We start from the raw sequence: 13,783 nt of genomic DNA on the forward strand, positions 1-13,783 counted from the left end.
TGTCTTCCTCGCCGGGTGCGGTGGCGCGCGCCTGTAATCCAAGCTACTGGGAGGCTGAGGCTGGCGGACCGTTTGAGCTCAGGAGCTCTGAGCTGCAGTGGACTATGCCGATCGGGTGTCCGCACTAAGTTCGGTATCGATATGGTGCTCCTGGGGGAGCCCGGGACCACCAGGTCGTCTAAGGAGGGGTGCACCGGCCCAGGTCGGAAACGGAGCAGGTCAAAGCCCCCGTGCCGCTCAGTAGTGGGATCGCGCCTGTGAATAGACACTGTAGTGCAGCCTGAGTAATACAGCGGGACTCAGTCTTTTCATACTCAGCGTGGAGACACTGTCACAACGCTCCACACGGAGCTTCAGCGCTGCTTCTTCATCTTCTTAACCCGTGAAAAACACTCACAAACCGGCCAACTCTGCTGCTTCCACACCGCCTCCACCTGGAGGACACCTGCAACTACATCAGCAGCACTGAACGCTGACGTCCTAAAAAACTACAAACATGAAACGGCTTCCTGTTGTCAGAAACACACTTTTCCATTCAGTTTTATCAGTTTTTGGAAATTGTAACTAAATTACATTCCTTATCACACCTACAGTGAAGAGCACACATGCATCTACACCACAACCATGTTGGAAACACTGTGGGCAATAAATGTGGTCCAGTCTCATGTATTTAGGTTGTTGCTCTTGAATTACAGTTTATAGTTAGTTAATGATTTGCTGCTGGTGCTCTCTATCTCTATCACAGGTTCCACTGCTACTGTAATAATTTTATCATTCATTGTAATTGTACAATATGTTTGTGTTGATTTGACATCTATTGCATGTCTGTCCGTCCTGGGAGAGGGATCCCTCCTCTGTGGCTCTCCTGAGGTTTCTTCCACATTTTTTTCCGTTAAAGGTTTTTTTGTGGGCAAGTTTTTCCTCACTCGAACCGAGGGTCTAAGGACAGAGGGTGTCACTCCCTGTACAGATTGTAAAGCCCTCCGAGGCAAATGTACTTTGTGACTTTAGGTTATTAAAATAAAATCTGTTCTGAATCTGAATTGTAGTTTTAGGGAGGTGTTCATGTGACTGTTGTTAAGAGTACGGGCTATGAAATACCTAAATCAATTGTGGTATTGTATTTATACAAAAAGGAGATGTATACCTTCAAATTTATGTTGGCAGCCTGACTTTTTTCTCGCTGGATTTTTCTTTTATCATCTTTTCTTTTGTGTATATGTTGGGTTGTGTTCGTATGTGTTTATTTATAATTGTTTTAAAGTTTCAGGAAAACTCCCCAAAGACATTGACATAAATCATTTTAATTTATTTATTTCTTTAATTACACTGCTTAAAGTTCATGATCTTCTGGGTGGTAAAGCTCGCTCATCAGTCGGTAGATGTATGACGGTGCGTGTCCTCCGATGTTGGAGATGAACAGGGTGATGAGCTCAGGTGGGACATAGTCAAACACCGGACAGTGCACGTTCACCTTTGAGAGAATCTCACCTGTAATATAAAATGGTAAATATTATATTCAACTTCATCATTGATTTTAAAGGCTTTACAAGCTGATGTTCAAAGGTAAGCTACCTTCAGTGAAAGGAAGAACCTCATGTGGAGAGACAAACTTATGGAAGGTGTCTTCTTCATTTGGGAACTAAAGACACACAAAAAAAAGTTTAATTATCATTCGTTTTCTGCAAAAATTACAGAAATCTGCAGCCAAGAGCGTCTTCTTACCTGAGGCGAGAGCTTGAACATAGGAGCACAAACAATCAGAGGCGTTGAGTGGTGCTTGGCTGCAAGAGCTAAAGTGTGCGTCCCATTGACGGCCCTCAGCCCTCCGTTAGCCAGAACTGTCTGTGTACCGATGATGACCTGAGGAAAGAGAGATCACCACTCAGGTTGACCCACGTGCTCTGACATGACCGTTTCAAAGTCGTCTGCGGTTTTAAATACCTTGTTAACACGAGACATGACTGCAAATATGGCAGCGTCTGTGATCACGGTTGTTTCTATGTCAGCTTTAGAGAGATTGGTCGCCATTTCATGTCCCTGGGTGGGAGGTGAACAAAAGAAGATGAATCTTTTTGTTTTCCTGCGAGAACATATCACTTCTTGTATCTCTGGTGTGTTTGAGGTACCTGGCAGAAGGGAGCGCACTCTGCCACGATGACGTGGAACTTGCGCTTGCGTCTTGCGTCTTTGAGGAAGGCCTCGACGGTGCGAGAGCGGCCGATAGTCATGATGACCTCATTCGAGTGAATGTGCTCCAGAGCCTGCATGGATATGTTGTCGGTTGTTCCCTCTGGAAAAAAGGAAAACAGATGAAGGGATAAAAACTAAGAATAAACATTTGATCCACCTGCTTGTTAAAAAGAACAGAAACATACCCAGCTCGGTCAGCAACTCATTGATGGCTTCGATGACGTTCGCTTTGAGGGCGGCGAAATGCTGTCTAAAGTTCTCCTCACTGAGTCCTCCAGAGGTCAGCAGCTTGTGGAGAGATTCTTGCTGGTCTGCCTCTTCACTGCTACCCCGAGATCTGCACAAAACAACAGAGCAAACAAGCTCACACAAGATGGACTGGCCTCCTGTGTGTAATAAACTCAAATCAACATTCATAATACACACACTCCATGAGAGCGTGGTATACTCAGTGACTTTAGTGAGTCCGTTTAGTCCCTGAGGGTCCCTCCTCACCTGGCATATTCCTCTCTGATGATCTTCAGCACTCGTCTGATCATGTTACCAACCGTAGTCTCTGACGGCTGGGCGGCAGTCATCCTCCTCCCCTCTTTCCGGATTATTTCCATCAGATCGCCTGAAAAACGGAAAACAAACGTTTATCTGCAAACATGAACTGGATCCACTATTCTTACAGTTTTAATCACATTCCCAACAAGCAAAAATCGAAATGATTATTTCCTATCCATACATTATATTTTCAACCTTGCAGATTACTCCAAATTACTTTTAATTAGCAACGAAGAAACATTTTATGAACTGGCGACTTGTCAGCTGGGATACGCTCCAGCCCCATCTAGTGAGGATAAACATTTTATGCTACCCTGTATCCTCATGGACTTACTTATAGCTATTCACCTCTGTATGTATATTTTACTATGTACGCTACACTGCAATAAAATAACTTTTACTACTATTTACAACGTTACACTATATTTGGGATGAATAAAGCTCTATTTTGTCTCATACAGAGAAGAAAACACCAACTGTATCTCCAAAATTCATGAATAATTTAATTAAGTACAGTAACAGCATGAGACACAGTAAACATACATTAGATTAAACCTATAAAAATAACTTGCACGTTTAATTAAACCTGTGAAAAGATACAAATAATCTAAAATAGAAAAATTTTATAGAAATAAGAAAGTAAATGTAGATATTATTATTATTAAACTATGGCTATGTCTGACAGCTGCTGGTGTTTTGACGCTGTTCATCTTCAGTGACAGCGTTTCATATAACTATCTGACTGCTTAATGTCAATCTTTCATAATAACTATCTGATCGCTTTAATGCTGAATCAAACTGTAAATGTCGGTGAAGCTCAGCATGACGCACCGGCGCTGTTCCACCGAGCCTGGGCTGTGATCCTGCGGAGCAGGGCTGTCGTTTCTCGGGCTGTCTCCGCAGAGCCCGCAGCGGTCCCGTCCCGCTCCCTCCACGCTTCAGGTCGGACAGAAACGCTTCAATCCTCTCCGTCAGGTCTGTTTCTTTGTCTGGGCCGCATAGCTGCTGTAAAAACCCGCTGGCTGTCAGAGTTTAACTCTGCTACCATGAAGATGTGTTGACAGGGAAGTACTTCAGGAGTGCATCCGGGGGACTGTGACTGCGCTCCCGTTTGATTGGTGGACCGAGTATTGCATCAAGTTCGGTTAGTAACAAGTAACGGTGATATTTGTAGTTTTTTATAGCTGTATATTTAATTTGGACTACAGAATGTGCTTTGTTTTGGAAAGACTCCAAAAAACTGGTTAACCTTATAATAATAAGATGTGCCACCCCTGACTTACAATAATGTGACATTTGGTTTCAATGGAGACAGAAAACTAGAATAAACATAAAATTTGGTTATACACGGCAAATACTTCTACACAATGTAATTTTCAAAAATACCCCACGTTTTCTGCACCTTTGATTCTTTAAATCTATGAAAATAAAACAAAAGCCCTATTGCTGTATGACAGTTTATCAACTTTTACTTTGGATTGATCCCCTATAAGATTTTCTTTCTTTCTTTCTTTCCATTGCTTTACTTTATATTGTTGTTCTGTTTATACCCTGTTCTTCTTGAATGTAAGAAATGCTACGGTCAGTTCTGAAAGCAACAACTTTTGTAATTGATATGATATGCTTATGTATGGTATTTGCAATAAGTTTTTTTAAAAAGGAACAGTGATAGTTGTAGTTTTGTAGTTGGTGTGACTTTCATTTGTCTGGTATCTTACAATAAAAACACAGTGTTAGACAGATTCTGTGTACCGCGTCAGAACCTGCCCCCCTGTCTTAGCTGCCTGGAATCGCCTGAAAATCATTAATTTTGAAAGTGAATTAACTGAAGGTCCAGTGTGTAGAATAGAATAGTTTCTAAAGATGGAAACTCGTCGGGCGAACAACTGTTTAGGGCCAAGTCCACGGCTTTGCCTCACCTGTTTGTTGAAAAAAATGTTCTTTCTTTCTGTTTAAAAAGTTCCTCTTGGTGACATTTCAAACCCTCCCATGGGCAGTTGGATGTATCCGTCGCTGCCATAATGTACCTGTATGAAATATGTAGTATCAAACTAATTTCACTACTGGGTGAATTTGCAGCCTTGGAGTATACATATCTACTGTACTGCTTTTCAAACCCAGGACAACACTGACTTTCCATTGGTGGTTGTGCAAGGTCTGAGTAGAGGTTTGAGTCTAGTGGAACACTTACTGTAAATGTTGTAATAGGCCTGGGGTCTGTGATCAGAGGTAAGTTCATCATACGTAGGATTTAGTAGTATGATGAAACAGTCGGTGCAGCTGTGATGTAACTGTGAGTCTCATTGGTGATCAAACTTCTTCAATCAAATCACTTCATGGTCTGTCAAACGATTTCAGCTGGTGCATTGGAAGAGAATAGACAGTTTCTCCTTTATAGTCACTTACAGTGGATTTTATTTCAGCCTGGGTGATAATTGCATGTGTCAAGTATTCCTGAGGGCTGACCCAGAGACAAAAATCTAAATTTAAATGAATGAGAAAGCACACACAGTATAGGTAACACGTCTCTTGTATGTTCAGATTATGGATTTTATTTGAAAAGAACATATGAAAACTTTCTGTTTGGAGCTTTGACGACTTAGGAGAGCCTTAATAGCTCATGTACTGCAGCACGTGAAAGGCTCTTATTTCCTGTTTGGGAGGGAGTGGCTTAATTTTTGATGACATCCAGCTCTTGTTTCTGTGTCGTTGAATGCACTTACTGGAAGTTGCCCTGGATATGAAATGGATATCAAATAATGTAATGATCCCATCGGTCTTTAACGTACCAAGGAGATAAACAGATGTGATCGTGTGACCAGTGACACCAAATCAGGCAAAAGTTGATCTTCATAATTTAATTGTTCATTTAGCTGACGCCTTTATCCAGAGGACTTACAAAAACGGGAAAACATACAAGTAGATTGTGACTGTACACGTTAGTGCAGCAATAAGAACTACTCGCAAGAGTCAACCAACAGCTCTAGGAAGGGAATAGATCATGAAAATGTAGAAAGTAACTGCAGCGCGATATTTCATTGGTCACTAGTGACCAGCAGAGCGTCTGCTTTTGAGTGATTTAAATGTTAGAAAATGTGTAAATATTTTGAATATTTGTTGTCCCTTACTTTAATCTTCAGCTGAGGTTGCCATTTTCCAGTACTGTGATATACAGTATTCAAGTAAAAAAGTCTTTCAGACCCTGTACATTAGTAAAGCAATTTAGTCAGGAGAAAGAACCGCTACAGGAAATAATTCCTGCACATCATCTGTTTGCACAAAGTTACTGTACAGAGTTCATGTATATTTCTTTTGTATATTAACTGTGGTTCAGGAGTTGGAGCGGGTCGTCCACTACCCGGATGATCGGCGGTTTGACCCCGGCTCCTAGTCTGCATGTTGAAGTTGAAGTCCTTGGGCAAGATACTGAACCCCAAATTGAACCCCAATATATGAATGTGTGTGTGTGAATAGAGATGTAGCGTAAAATTTGAAAAAATAAAATTTCCAATTTTTTAAATACGTGTAGTCACTTTAAAACGTACTACCTCACACTTTGTATAAGTGGTAGGCTGTTTTGTGTTACAAGTACCTGCAGTAATGTACACCAGAATTTCCTTCGGGGGATCAATAAACTGTCTGCATCACATTTGGATGTACACATAGACCACAACTAACTAATGAATCCATCCAATATTTTATTGAATAAAGCCCAACACAAATTTACAAAATTTATCAGTCAACATAAAAAATTGAGTGCGTCTATGCGCATGTTCATTGTTAAAAATGTATCCATGACAGATGCCTCAATTAAACCCTGCCAAAAAAAACAATCCAAATATTTGCAGCCACCCACATTCACATGTAACCCAAGCTCGTTAAGTATTCTAAAAAGGAAAAGAAGCACGCTGGAGTGATCTGCGAGTACTGTAATTGGGGAAGTCGTGTTTTGAAAATTACAAAAGAGAGTCAAATGTACCAGTGTGGTACAAGGAAAAAGTCGTATGACGGAAAGGAAATGTCAGAAAGGTTTGGATAGCCTACTTTACATTTCCTGTGAATACTTCCATCCACTGGCAACTCCATAGAAATTGCACAAGTATATATATCGCATCACAGAAGTCAGGTGGTTAAATTACTCATAGCCAGGTACATACATAATGTTGCAACAGGTTTTTTTTGGTTTCTGGCTACGTCTGATTGGTGACAAACCAAAGTTCAGGTGTTCCAAAAAACAAACTAGAACGTGCAAGAGCTCAAAGGGACCTTAATTTATAACTAAGAATATTATTTCTGACAACTCACAACCCACCCCAAAATATACCGGTAGAAGCAACTAAGTAGCATTACAATTGAAAAACAAACTAAAGACACGGTTAATTTAGCTACCAAACATGTAGCAAATTAAGTGACATAACACAGAAGTGTAAGCGGTTGCCGTTGTCTCGTCAAAAAAGGAACAAACAAACCACTTCTCAAATAGCCTTCACTTGATAAAAAGGGCACCAAGGATCTAGTTTGCTTGGCATGGCAAATAATGTGACACCAACAGAAGGGCAAAAAGACATTCGCTCATGGCACATCCATCCAAACCGAGCTCGAAATCAAACATCACTGTTCAACTGATTGAAAGAACAAGTTCTTATTAAGTAAACGGCAACATTCAAAACAGTGCAGACAGAAACGTGAAGTACCATGGAATGGACGTACATAACGACTCGCCTCCCAGGTCTCAAAGTGCATTTCTCCCTACAGCGCTTTTCATGTTTCAAAACACAATAAGCAGGTGAATCTTTTTTTTATTTTTTCCAGAGGACGACCTGGTACTCTCTTTCTCTTACAGCTGGAAAACTAGAATTTGAACCCCTCAACCCCACTTGCTGTTGTTTGCTGAAGCAGTCCAAAGAGGGGGGTTGGGATGTGTTGATGGCTGACTTTGCAGCCGCTCACTCGATCAGCTTCTTTGCCTTAAGAAGAGCGCCGCAGGTAGAAGACCTGCCATGTACCAGCCCAATGAGACAGCACATGGAGAATATGCTGAAGTAAGCCGCGTGTGTTGGTGGACTCTGGAGAGGGAAAAAAAAGTTAGTGGCGTTTTGTTCATACCATCAAGTACCGAGAAACTGTATTAATGTTTTACTGAGAGAGTGGCATGCAATGCCATTTTTTAATGTCTGTGGCAAAAATGACTGATTGCGTTGTTGTGCGTTCTCACCATTGGTGTCCCTCATCTCCTCCTCCCTCTTCTTCATGTAAGCAAAGTCGTTGACGATGACTCCGACAGTCCTCCAGTCGCCTCAGCTCGACCTCGAGGGCTTCAGCTTCTCCACCTTGGCAATCTGGAGGGACAAAAAAGAAGCTACTATGAAAAAAAAAAAAAAAAAACCGAAAAGTGCTGCTTAAGATGCATGATTGTTATATACTTTGTCCAGCAGGTCACCCTCAGGCTCAGTACAGAGCGTTTAAACAAATGGTGTTTAAGGCGACCAGCGTGTTGAGTTAGGCTCATGAGAAAGCTGCCATGTGAACTCTTGGTGTGAACTGAACAGCTGCACTGCCTGAGGAGGGTGGGTCCCTGATCTTCAAACTCTGGTGTGTTGGTTTGTTGTGAAAGCAAAACGGACCAACCACAGGATTATGTGATTTGAATGTGTGACGTGTCACATGTAAAACTGCCTAGTGAATGCCTGATTTTATGACACCACTTTCCCTCGTGTTGGTGGTGAGGACACTTCCTTTCTTTTACTATATGTAACAGCTATTTTGTCTTACGATGAACTATAGCTGCAGTCTCAACACTGCAGGTGCTCTTAGCTGGTCTGTGCAGGGTCGATTATTAAAGTCTAGATGGACAAAAACGGAGCGACCGTATCCTTAAATCGTGCGCAAAGCCACAGACTTGAAACGTTTTGCCCGAATGCAAGTGCCATCCAAACCGCAAAGAACAAAGAACACTGCCCAGTGCGCTTGAATCTGCCATGTACACATACGAAACATTGTGCAACACACAGGAATCTTCAGCGTCTTAACAAACGATAACCATCCACTCAACGGCATGCAAATTTGTTCTAAGTCACCCATCTACGTAGGGAACACATGTAATTCCAGCGGCACCCTCCTGCCCACGGACAGGCCATGCCCACTGAGCTCTCCCTGAACATACGCCTACACACAGAGCAGAACGTCATGTTCGTGCAGCTGTGTGGGAAGAGGGGTGATTCTCAGCTCGCAGGGCTCATCACTTCTGTACTATTTTTTAAAAGCTTCGCGGAAAGCAGCCACAGTAAAAAGTGGCATCCATCCTCAGACTGAGTGATGAAAGGGATGATGCAAAACGATGGCGTCCCTAAGAAGCAAAATACTGAATAAGGTGGAGTCAAAGAACCCTCCACTGATTTGCCCCGATGCCATACTTCTTGTTCCTCAGCCCAACGGTTTTATTATACTGAATTTGATTAATTACCTGCTTATTACAATGTTGTCCAACAGTTTCATGGGGAAAAAAAGTGAATGTGTCTCTCTATCTCTTAAATCTCTAAACAGTTTCTGCACATGAATACAGAAAGATCAAGTTCTTGGCATCAGAAGTGTTCGAGTTTCTATTGTAGTCCCTGTAGTATTGACCAATCAGGTCTGAGCGGGCTCCGGTAACAACACATGCAGAGACAAAGAGGCGGGATGCATTGTAAATGCATTCTCAAACATCAGCTATCGCCTGCCAACAGACAAAGAAGATTTAGCTTTTATTAGATTTCTTTTATCGTCATCGCACGATTACTGGATGAGATTCTTCGAATATGTCTCACTTTCTTTCTTTAATTTAAACCAAGCAGGTCAGTCTGAAACACGTGACTTTGTAGTTTTTTTTTGTGTTTTGTTTTTTTTAAACAAGAATAGTGAATAATATAAAATATAGTGAAAGCCACATGACCCATGAAGATGTGGACCCACATCCACTGACCTAGTCCTACAAGCTACAGACACACTTCCGTCGTTTTTTGATCATCAACAAAAGTAAGCAGACAGTTCGGTCTCCCAACACTTACCTCTTCATAGTTTTTGGCCTCCACACCGTGTTCATGACCAGATTGACCAACTGGTCAGGCACTCTTCCAGACCCTGATTAAAAAAAGGAGGGGAGACTTTAGCACATATGTACTAACCGCTTATATTGCATGTAAAGAGAGCCAGCTGGGGGTTTGTTAACAACGCTTACCCATGGGTGGACTTGGCTCTCGAAGCACACCTCAAACATGTCATAGTCGCGGTGGTGAATGCAAAACTTTCCTTTTCATTGCATCTTCCTTGGAGTAAAGAGTGTGAAGGGAGGATCGTGATCTATAAAATATAAAAAGGAAACAATGAATGAATGAGTAACTGTATTGCTGAATTGCTAATCCGCTGGTTCTCAAACTGTGGTACGGGTATACTGATGGCCTCGTCTCTAGGGGTACGTGGAGAATCTCAGAAATATAAAAAAGACAGATTCATTAAAAAATAATAATTAAAATAATAAAAAAAAATATTTAATAAAATCTAAAGTGAACAGTTACACTAAGATGTCCTGTTGCACTGTACCTTGAGTGTTTCCCATTCTAGTCCTTGGATAAAAGCATCAGATAAATGACTATATAAAGTAATGTACGTAAAAAGAGGTAAAATGAACATTCAAAACTCTGTGGCTCCAAATGATGGACGCCCATTCAAGAAATAATCCTATTGAAATAACCCTGGCTGATGAAGTGTTGCCTGTGCGGCTGTATTTTAAACGACCATGATGTTGGATAGCTGAAGATTTCTGGAGGTTGTGAGAAACACCGGCTTAATCTATTCAGCGTTTATTCAATACGCTCTCCTGCTTCGAGCATCTCAAACGTGAGGATTTGCTGATTTAAACTGAAGGTAAGGTGACGTTAAACATAAAAACAGGACATTTAAATGAGCAGGGTGTAGGAGTTAGCGGCATCTGGCGTGCACTGCTGATTGCGACCCTATTGCCTACTCTCTGCTTCATAGAGTGAAGAAATGGCTGAGAAATATGTGGAAACATGAGAAGGCCAGGGTTTAGTTTGTCAGATAGTTGGATGGATGGATAGAGATACTTTATTAATCCCGAAGGAAATTCAAGCACCAGTAGCAGCATGTGTTACGATTTTCAATGTGTGGAAACTGGAGTAACAAAATGAAATTTTGTTTGGGGTTCACTGCCTCGCACTCTCTCCTACTGAAACCCTGGAAAACAGAATCACAGTAGTCAGTGAGCGAAAGAGCAAACCGCCATCTTCTCTCGTAAAGTCTGTCTCCTTATTTATAATACCCAAATCATAGCATATATACAAATGAGATGAAATCTAAATGTATTAATGTGCAGATGGAACATTTGCAGCAAAATAAACATCTGAATAGGATTTAAATTAGGATAGGATATATATGTCATAAAACCCAACAGTTACATGCAGCACCAACAGACTGCATTAAAGTTAGTTTTTCTTTTTTTATTTTATTTCAATTTATGCAGTATATGGTCACTACTCTTGCAATAATATTATGTTTGCATCAAGGGTCACATTCTTGCAATATTTCTTACACGATGGTCACTTTACATTACAACTCTTTTATACATCATGCCACTTTTACCTAGTACTTGTCTGTTTGAAGGTTGATTGTTTTTTCGTGTTTATTGTGTAGGTATAGATATTGCTGTTTATTGTGAGGTTATAGATATGTCTGTCTGTTTATTGTGTTTTTGTTACCTTTCTACTTTGTCTAATTCGTAGTGTAGCTCACTTCCCTGCTGCTGTTCAACAATAAATTTCCCGTGGTGGGATGAATAAAGTAAATCTAATCTAAATATAAACAGCTGTTTAATAGCGCAAAACTCTCATGCTTTTTGTTATGTGGCATCTGTTTAGAACAGGGAGACTGTTTCATTAATTATAAGGATACTATTATTTATTTATATGCATGAAGGCAGTCTTAACTTAAAAACATCAAACAGCTGTCTTTGCATAGCAACGTCATATGCAGCTCTTCTACACAAACTTCCACAGAAATAGATTAGATTAATCATATACACGATCCATATGTTAAAATTAATTTAATGTGCAGATGAAACATTGCAGCAAAAATAAACATTTGCATAGGATATAAATATATGATAGGATTATGAATTATGTCATAAAAACCAACAGTTAACATGCAGCCTCAAAAGCTGGCATAAAGTTAATGGACACAGAAAATTAAAAACAGCTGGTTTAACAGCTGGCATATGAACAGCTGTTAAACCATGGAGACCTGTTTCCATCTATAATATTAGGATTATATTATTTATTATTATTAGGACATCTACCGAAGCCGTGTGTGGGTATTAAAGGCAATCTTAGGTACAAACCAGCCTAATACATGACTGGGATATAAATGGCTAATGTGCTGTAGCTTGTGGCTGCCAGTAAGACTGCGTGTACGCAGCAGAGCCGCTGACACACACGGGTCACTCCACACGCAGTGTAAACACACTGTAAGTGTGACACAAACACCAAAGCTGTTGATGACGCTGGTGTGTTTATTAAAGGTTTGGAATAATTTGTGGTCAAAAACGCAGAAATTAGCACTGACGTTAGTTAGCCTGAGCTAACTAACCAGGAACGACGAGTTTTTTTTGTGAGGCCAGTTAGCCACGAGGCTACACATTGGAACACAATATAAAAAGCCCCGAGCCTTCAAAAGTCAAGATCTTTTAACTCAAGCTGTGGATTTACCATTTAAACACCCAGCGTGCCTCGATATAAAACTGGAAGCGCTTTGGCCTCAACTCAAGCTGGCTGCATTAGCAGCAGCTAGCCGCTAGCTCTGCGCTCACCTTCAGGTTCGTTTTGGTGTTTAGCTGCTCGCCTATAGCGACTCTCCCGTGACCAGGACGTCTTTGTGGATCTCCTCCCGTAAAACCTGTTTCGAGTTGACCGGTAAAAAGAAAGAAATGGAAAGACGGATTCAAAGAGAACCGGTAAACAGCAGTAGCGCAGCGAGTCGAGCCATGGCTACCAACTCAAACCAAACGACCAACCAGCCCGTGCCAGCCACCAGATTAACACCGATTCCAGCTCACACAGCCGGCTTACTGAGCTCCAGCGCCGCGCTTCCCTGGAGGCCGAACTACAACTCCATCTGTGGGACTTTACCTCCATGCGGCTATGCTGAGTTCAACCTGTGCGTTTGTGTTTGAGTGTGCATGGCCGGATGAACCTGTTTGGTGGAAGTTGTCTTTGCACTGAAAGATTAGAGCAGTGGTTTCTAACCTTGTTGGAGGTACCGAACCACACCAGTTCATATGCTCATCACCGAACCCTTCTTTAGTAAAAAATAAATAGTTTTTTTTTTTACTGGTGCACAAAATGAACGTGCATTAACATCACTTGTTCAAAGAACAAAACCAACACAGTGCATGACTCACAACAACTTACCTCAGTGGGACTTCGTCTGTTGCCTTTGAGAGACCAGTTCAGATAGGCGTGGCTCCACCTTGGCAAGTTGCCAGTCCTCAGTCATTTTCACAGCAAAGTCTGTTCCTTTCTTAGTTTTTATGTCCAGCATCCCGAAAATGATTGCTCACAAAGATATGTTGTAACAAATGGTATAAAAAATTCCAGGAGGCGGAGGCTCCACCGACCCCTGAGACCGACTGCACCGCCCCTAGGGTTCAATCGAACCCCAGTTAAGAACACTGGATTTAGAGCCACGTTAAAAAAAAAATCCGAGGTACTGAGGTGTCAAGGTGTTTTGATCATACAATTGTGTGTTTCACTGTTTTTTGCATGCTTTGTGGTTTTGCTGTGGGTGGCCAGGGAGAGAGAGTCAGGAGTTCAAGGGACCAGGAGGAGACAAGGACCTATGAAACACAGGCCTGAGACAGTGTCATTTTGATACCTAATGTTCATTTATTGAGCAGACGCATCCGTGAGGGAGGCCATTAAAAAATGTATAAGAACCAACTGATGAAGGCTCTCTCAGGGACCTTTTCTCTGTAACCTCTCTTGTGTGTTCA

The 13,783-nt window shown here is 41.4% G+C and overlaps 1 protein-coding gene and 1 pseudogene across 2 annotated transcripts in view; both read right to left on the reverse strand.

Moving 5' to 3' along the window:
• Nucleotides 1-1,284: 1,284 nt before the first annotated feature.
• eif2b2 (eukaryotic translation initiation factor 2B, subunit 2 beta) overlaps nucleotides 1,285-13,783 on the reverse strand; it is a 15,130-nt gene continuing 2,631 nt past the window's right edge. The window contains exons 1-8 of one of the 2 annotated variants that reach the window (XM_019270614.2): nucleotides 3,574-3,815; nucleotides 2,689-2,809; nucleotides 2,379-2,530; nucleotides 2,130-2,293; nucleotides 1,945-2,040; nucleotides 1,726-1,863; nucleotides 1,576-1,642; nucleotides 1,285-1,491 (exon numbers count right to left, since the gene is read on the reverse strand). In XM_019270614.2, the coding sequence (XP_019126159.2) occupies nucleotides 1,334-1,491; nucleotides 1,576-1,642; nucleotides 1,726-1,863; nucleotides 1,945-2,040; nucleotides 2,130-2,293; nucleotides 2,379-2,530; nucleotides 2,689-2,801 (888 nt within the window). In that variant the 5' untranslated portion in view covers nucleotides 2,802-2,809; nucleotides 3,574-3,815 and the 3' untranslated portion in view covers nucleotides 1,285-1,333. Of the gene's footprint in view, nucleotides 1,492-1,575; nucleotides 1,643-1,725; nucleotides 1,864-1,944; nucleotides 2,041-2,129; nucleotides 2,294-2,378; nucleotides 2,531-2,688; nucleotides 2,810-3,573; nucleotides 3,816-13,783 lie in introns of those variants that run through there. The other variant, XM_027284562.1, reaches the window with a different exon arrangement.
• On the reverse strand, nucleotides 7,689-12,777 carry LOC113746931 (transmembrane emp24 domain-containing protein 10-like; annotated as a pseudogene).

The sequence above is a fragment of the Larimichthys crocea genome, chromosome XI (genome assembly GCF_000972845.2).
Source record: "Larimichthys crocea isolate SSNF chromosome XI, L_crocea_2.0, whole genome shotgun sequence".
Classification (NCBI taxonomy): Eukaryota; Metazoa; Chordata; class Actinopteri; family Sciaenidae; genus Larimichthys; species Larimichthys crocea.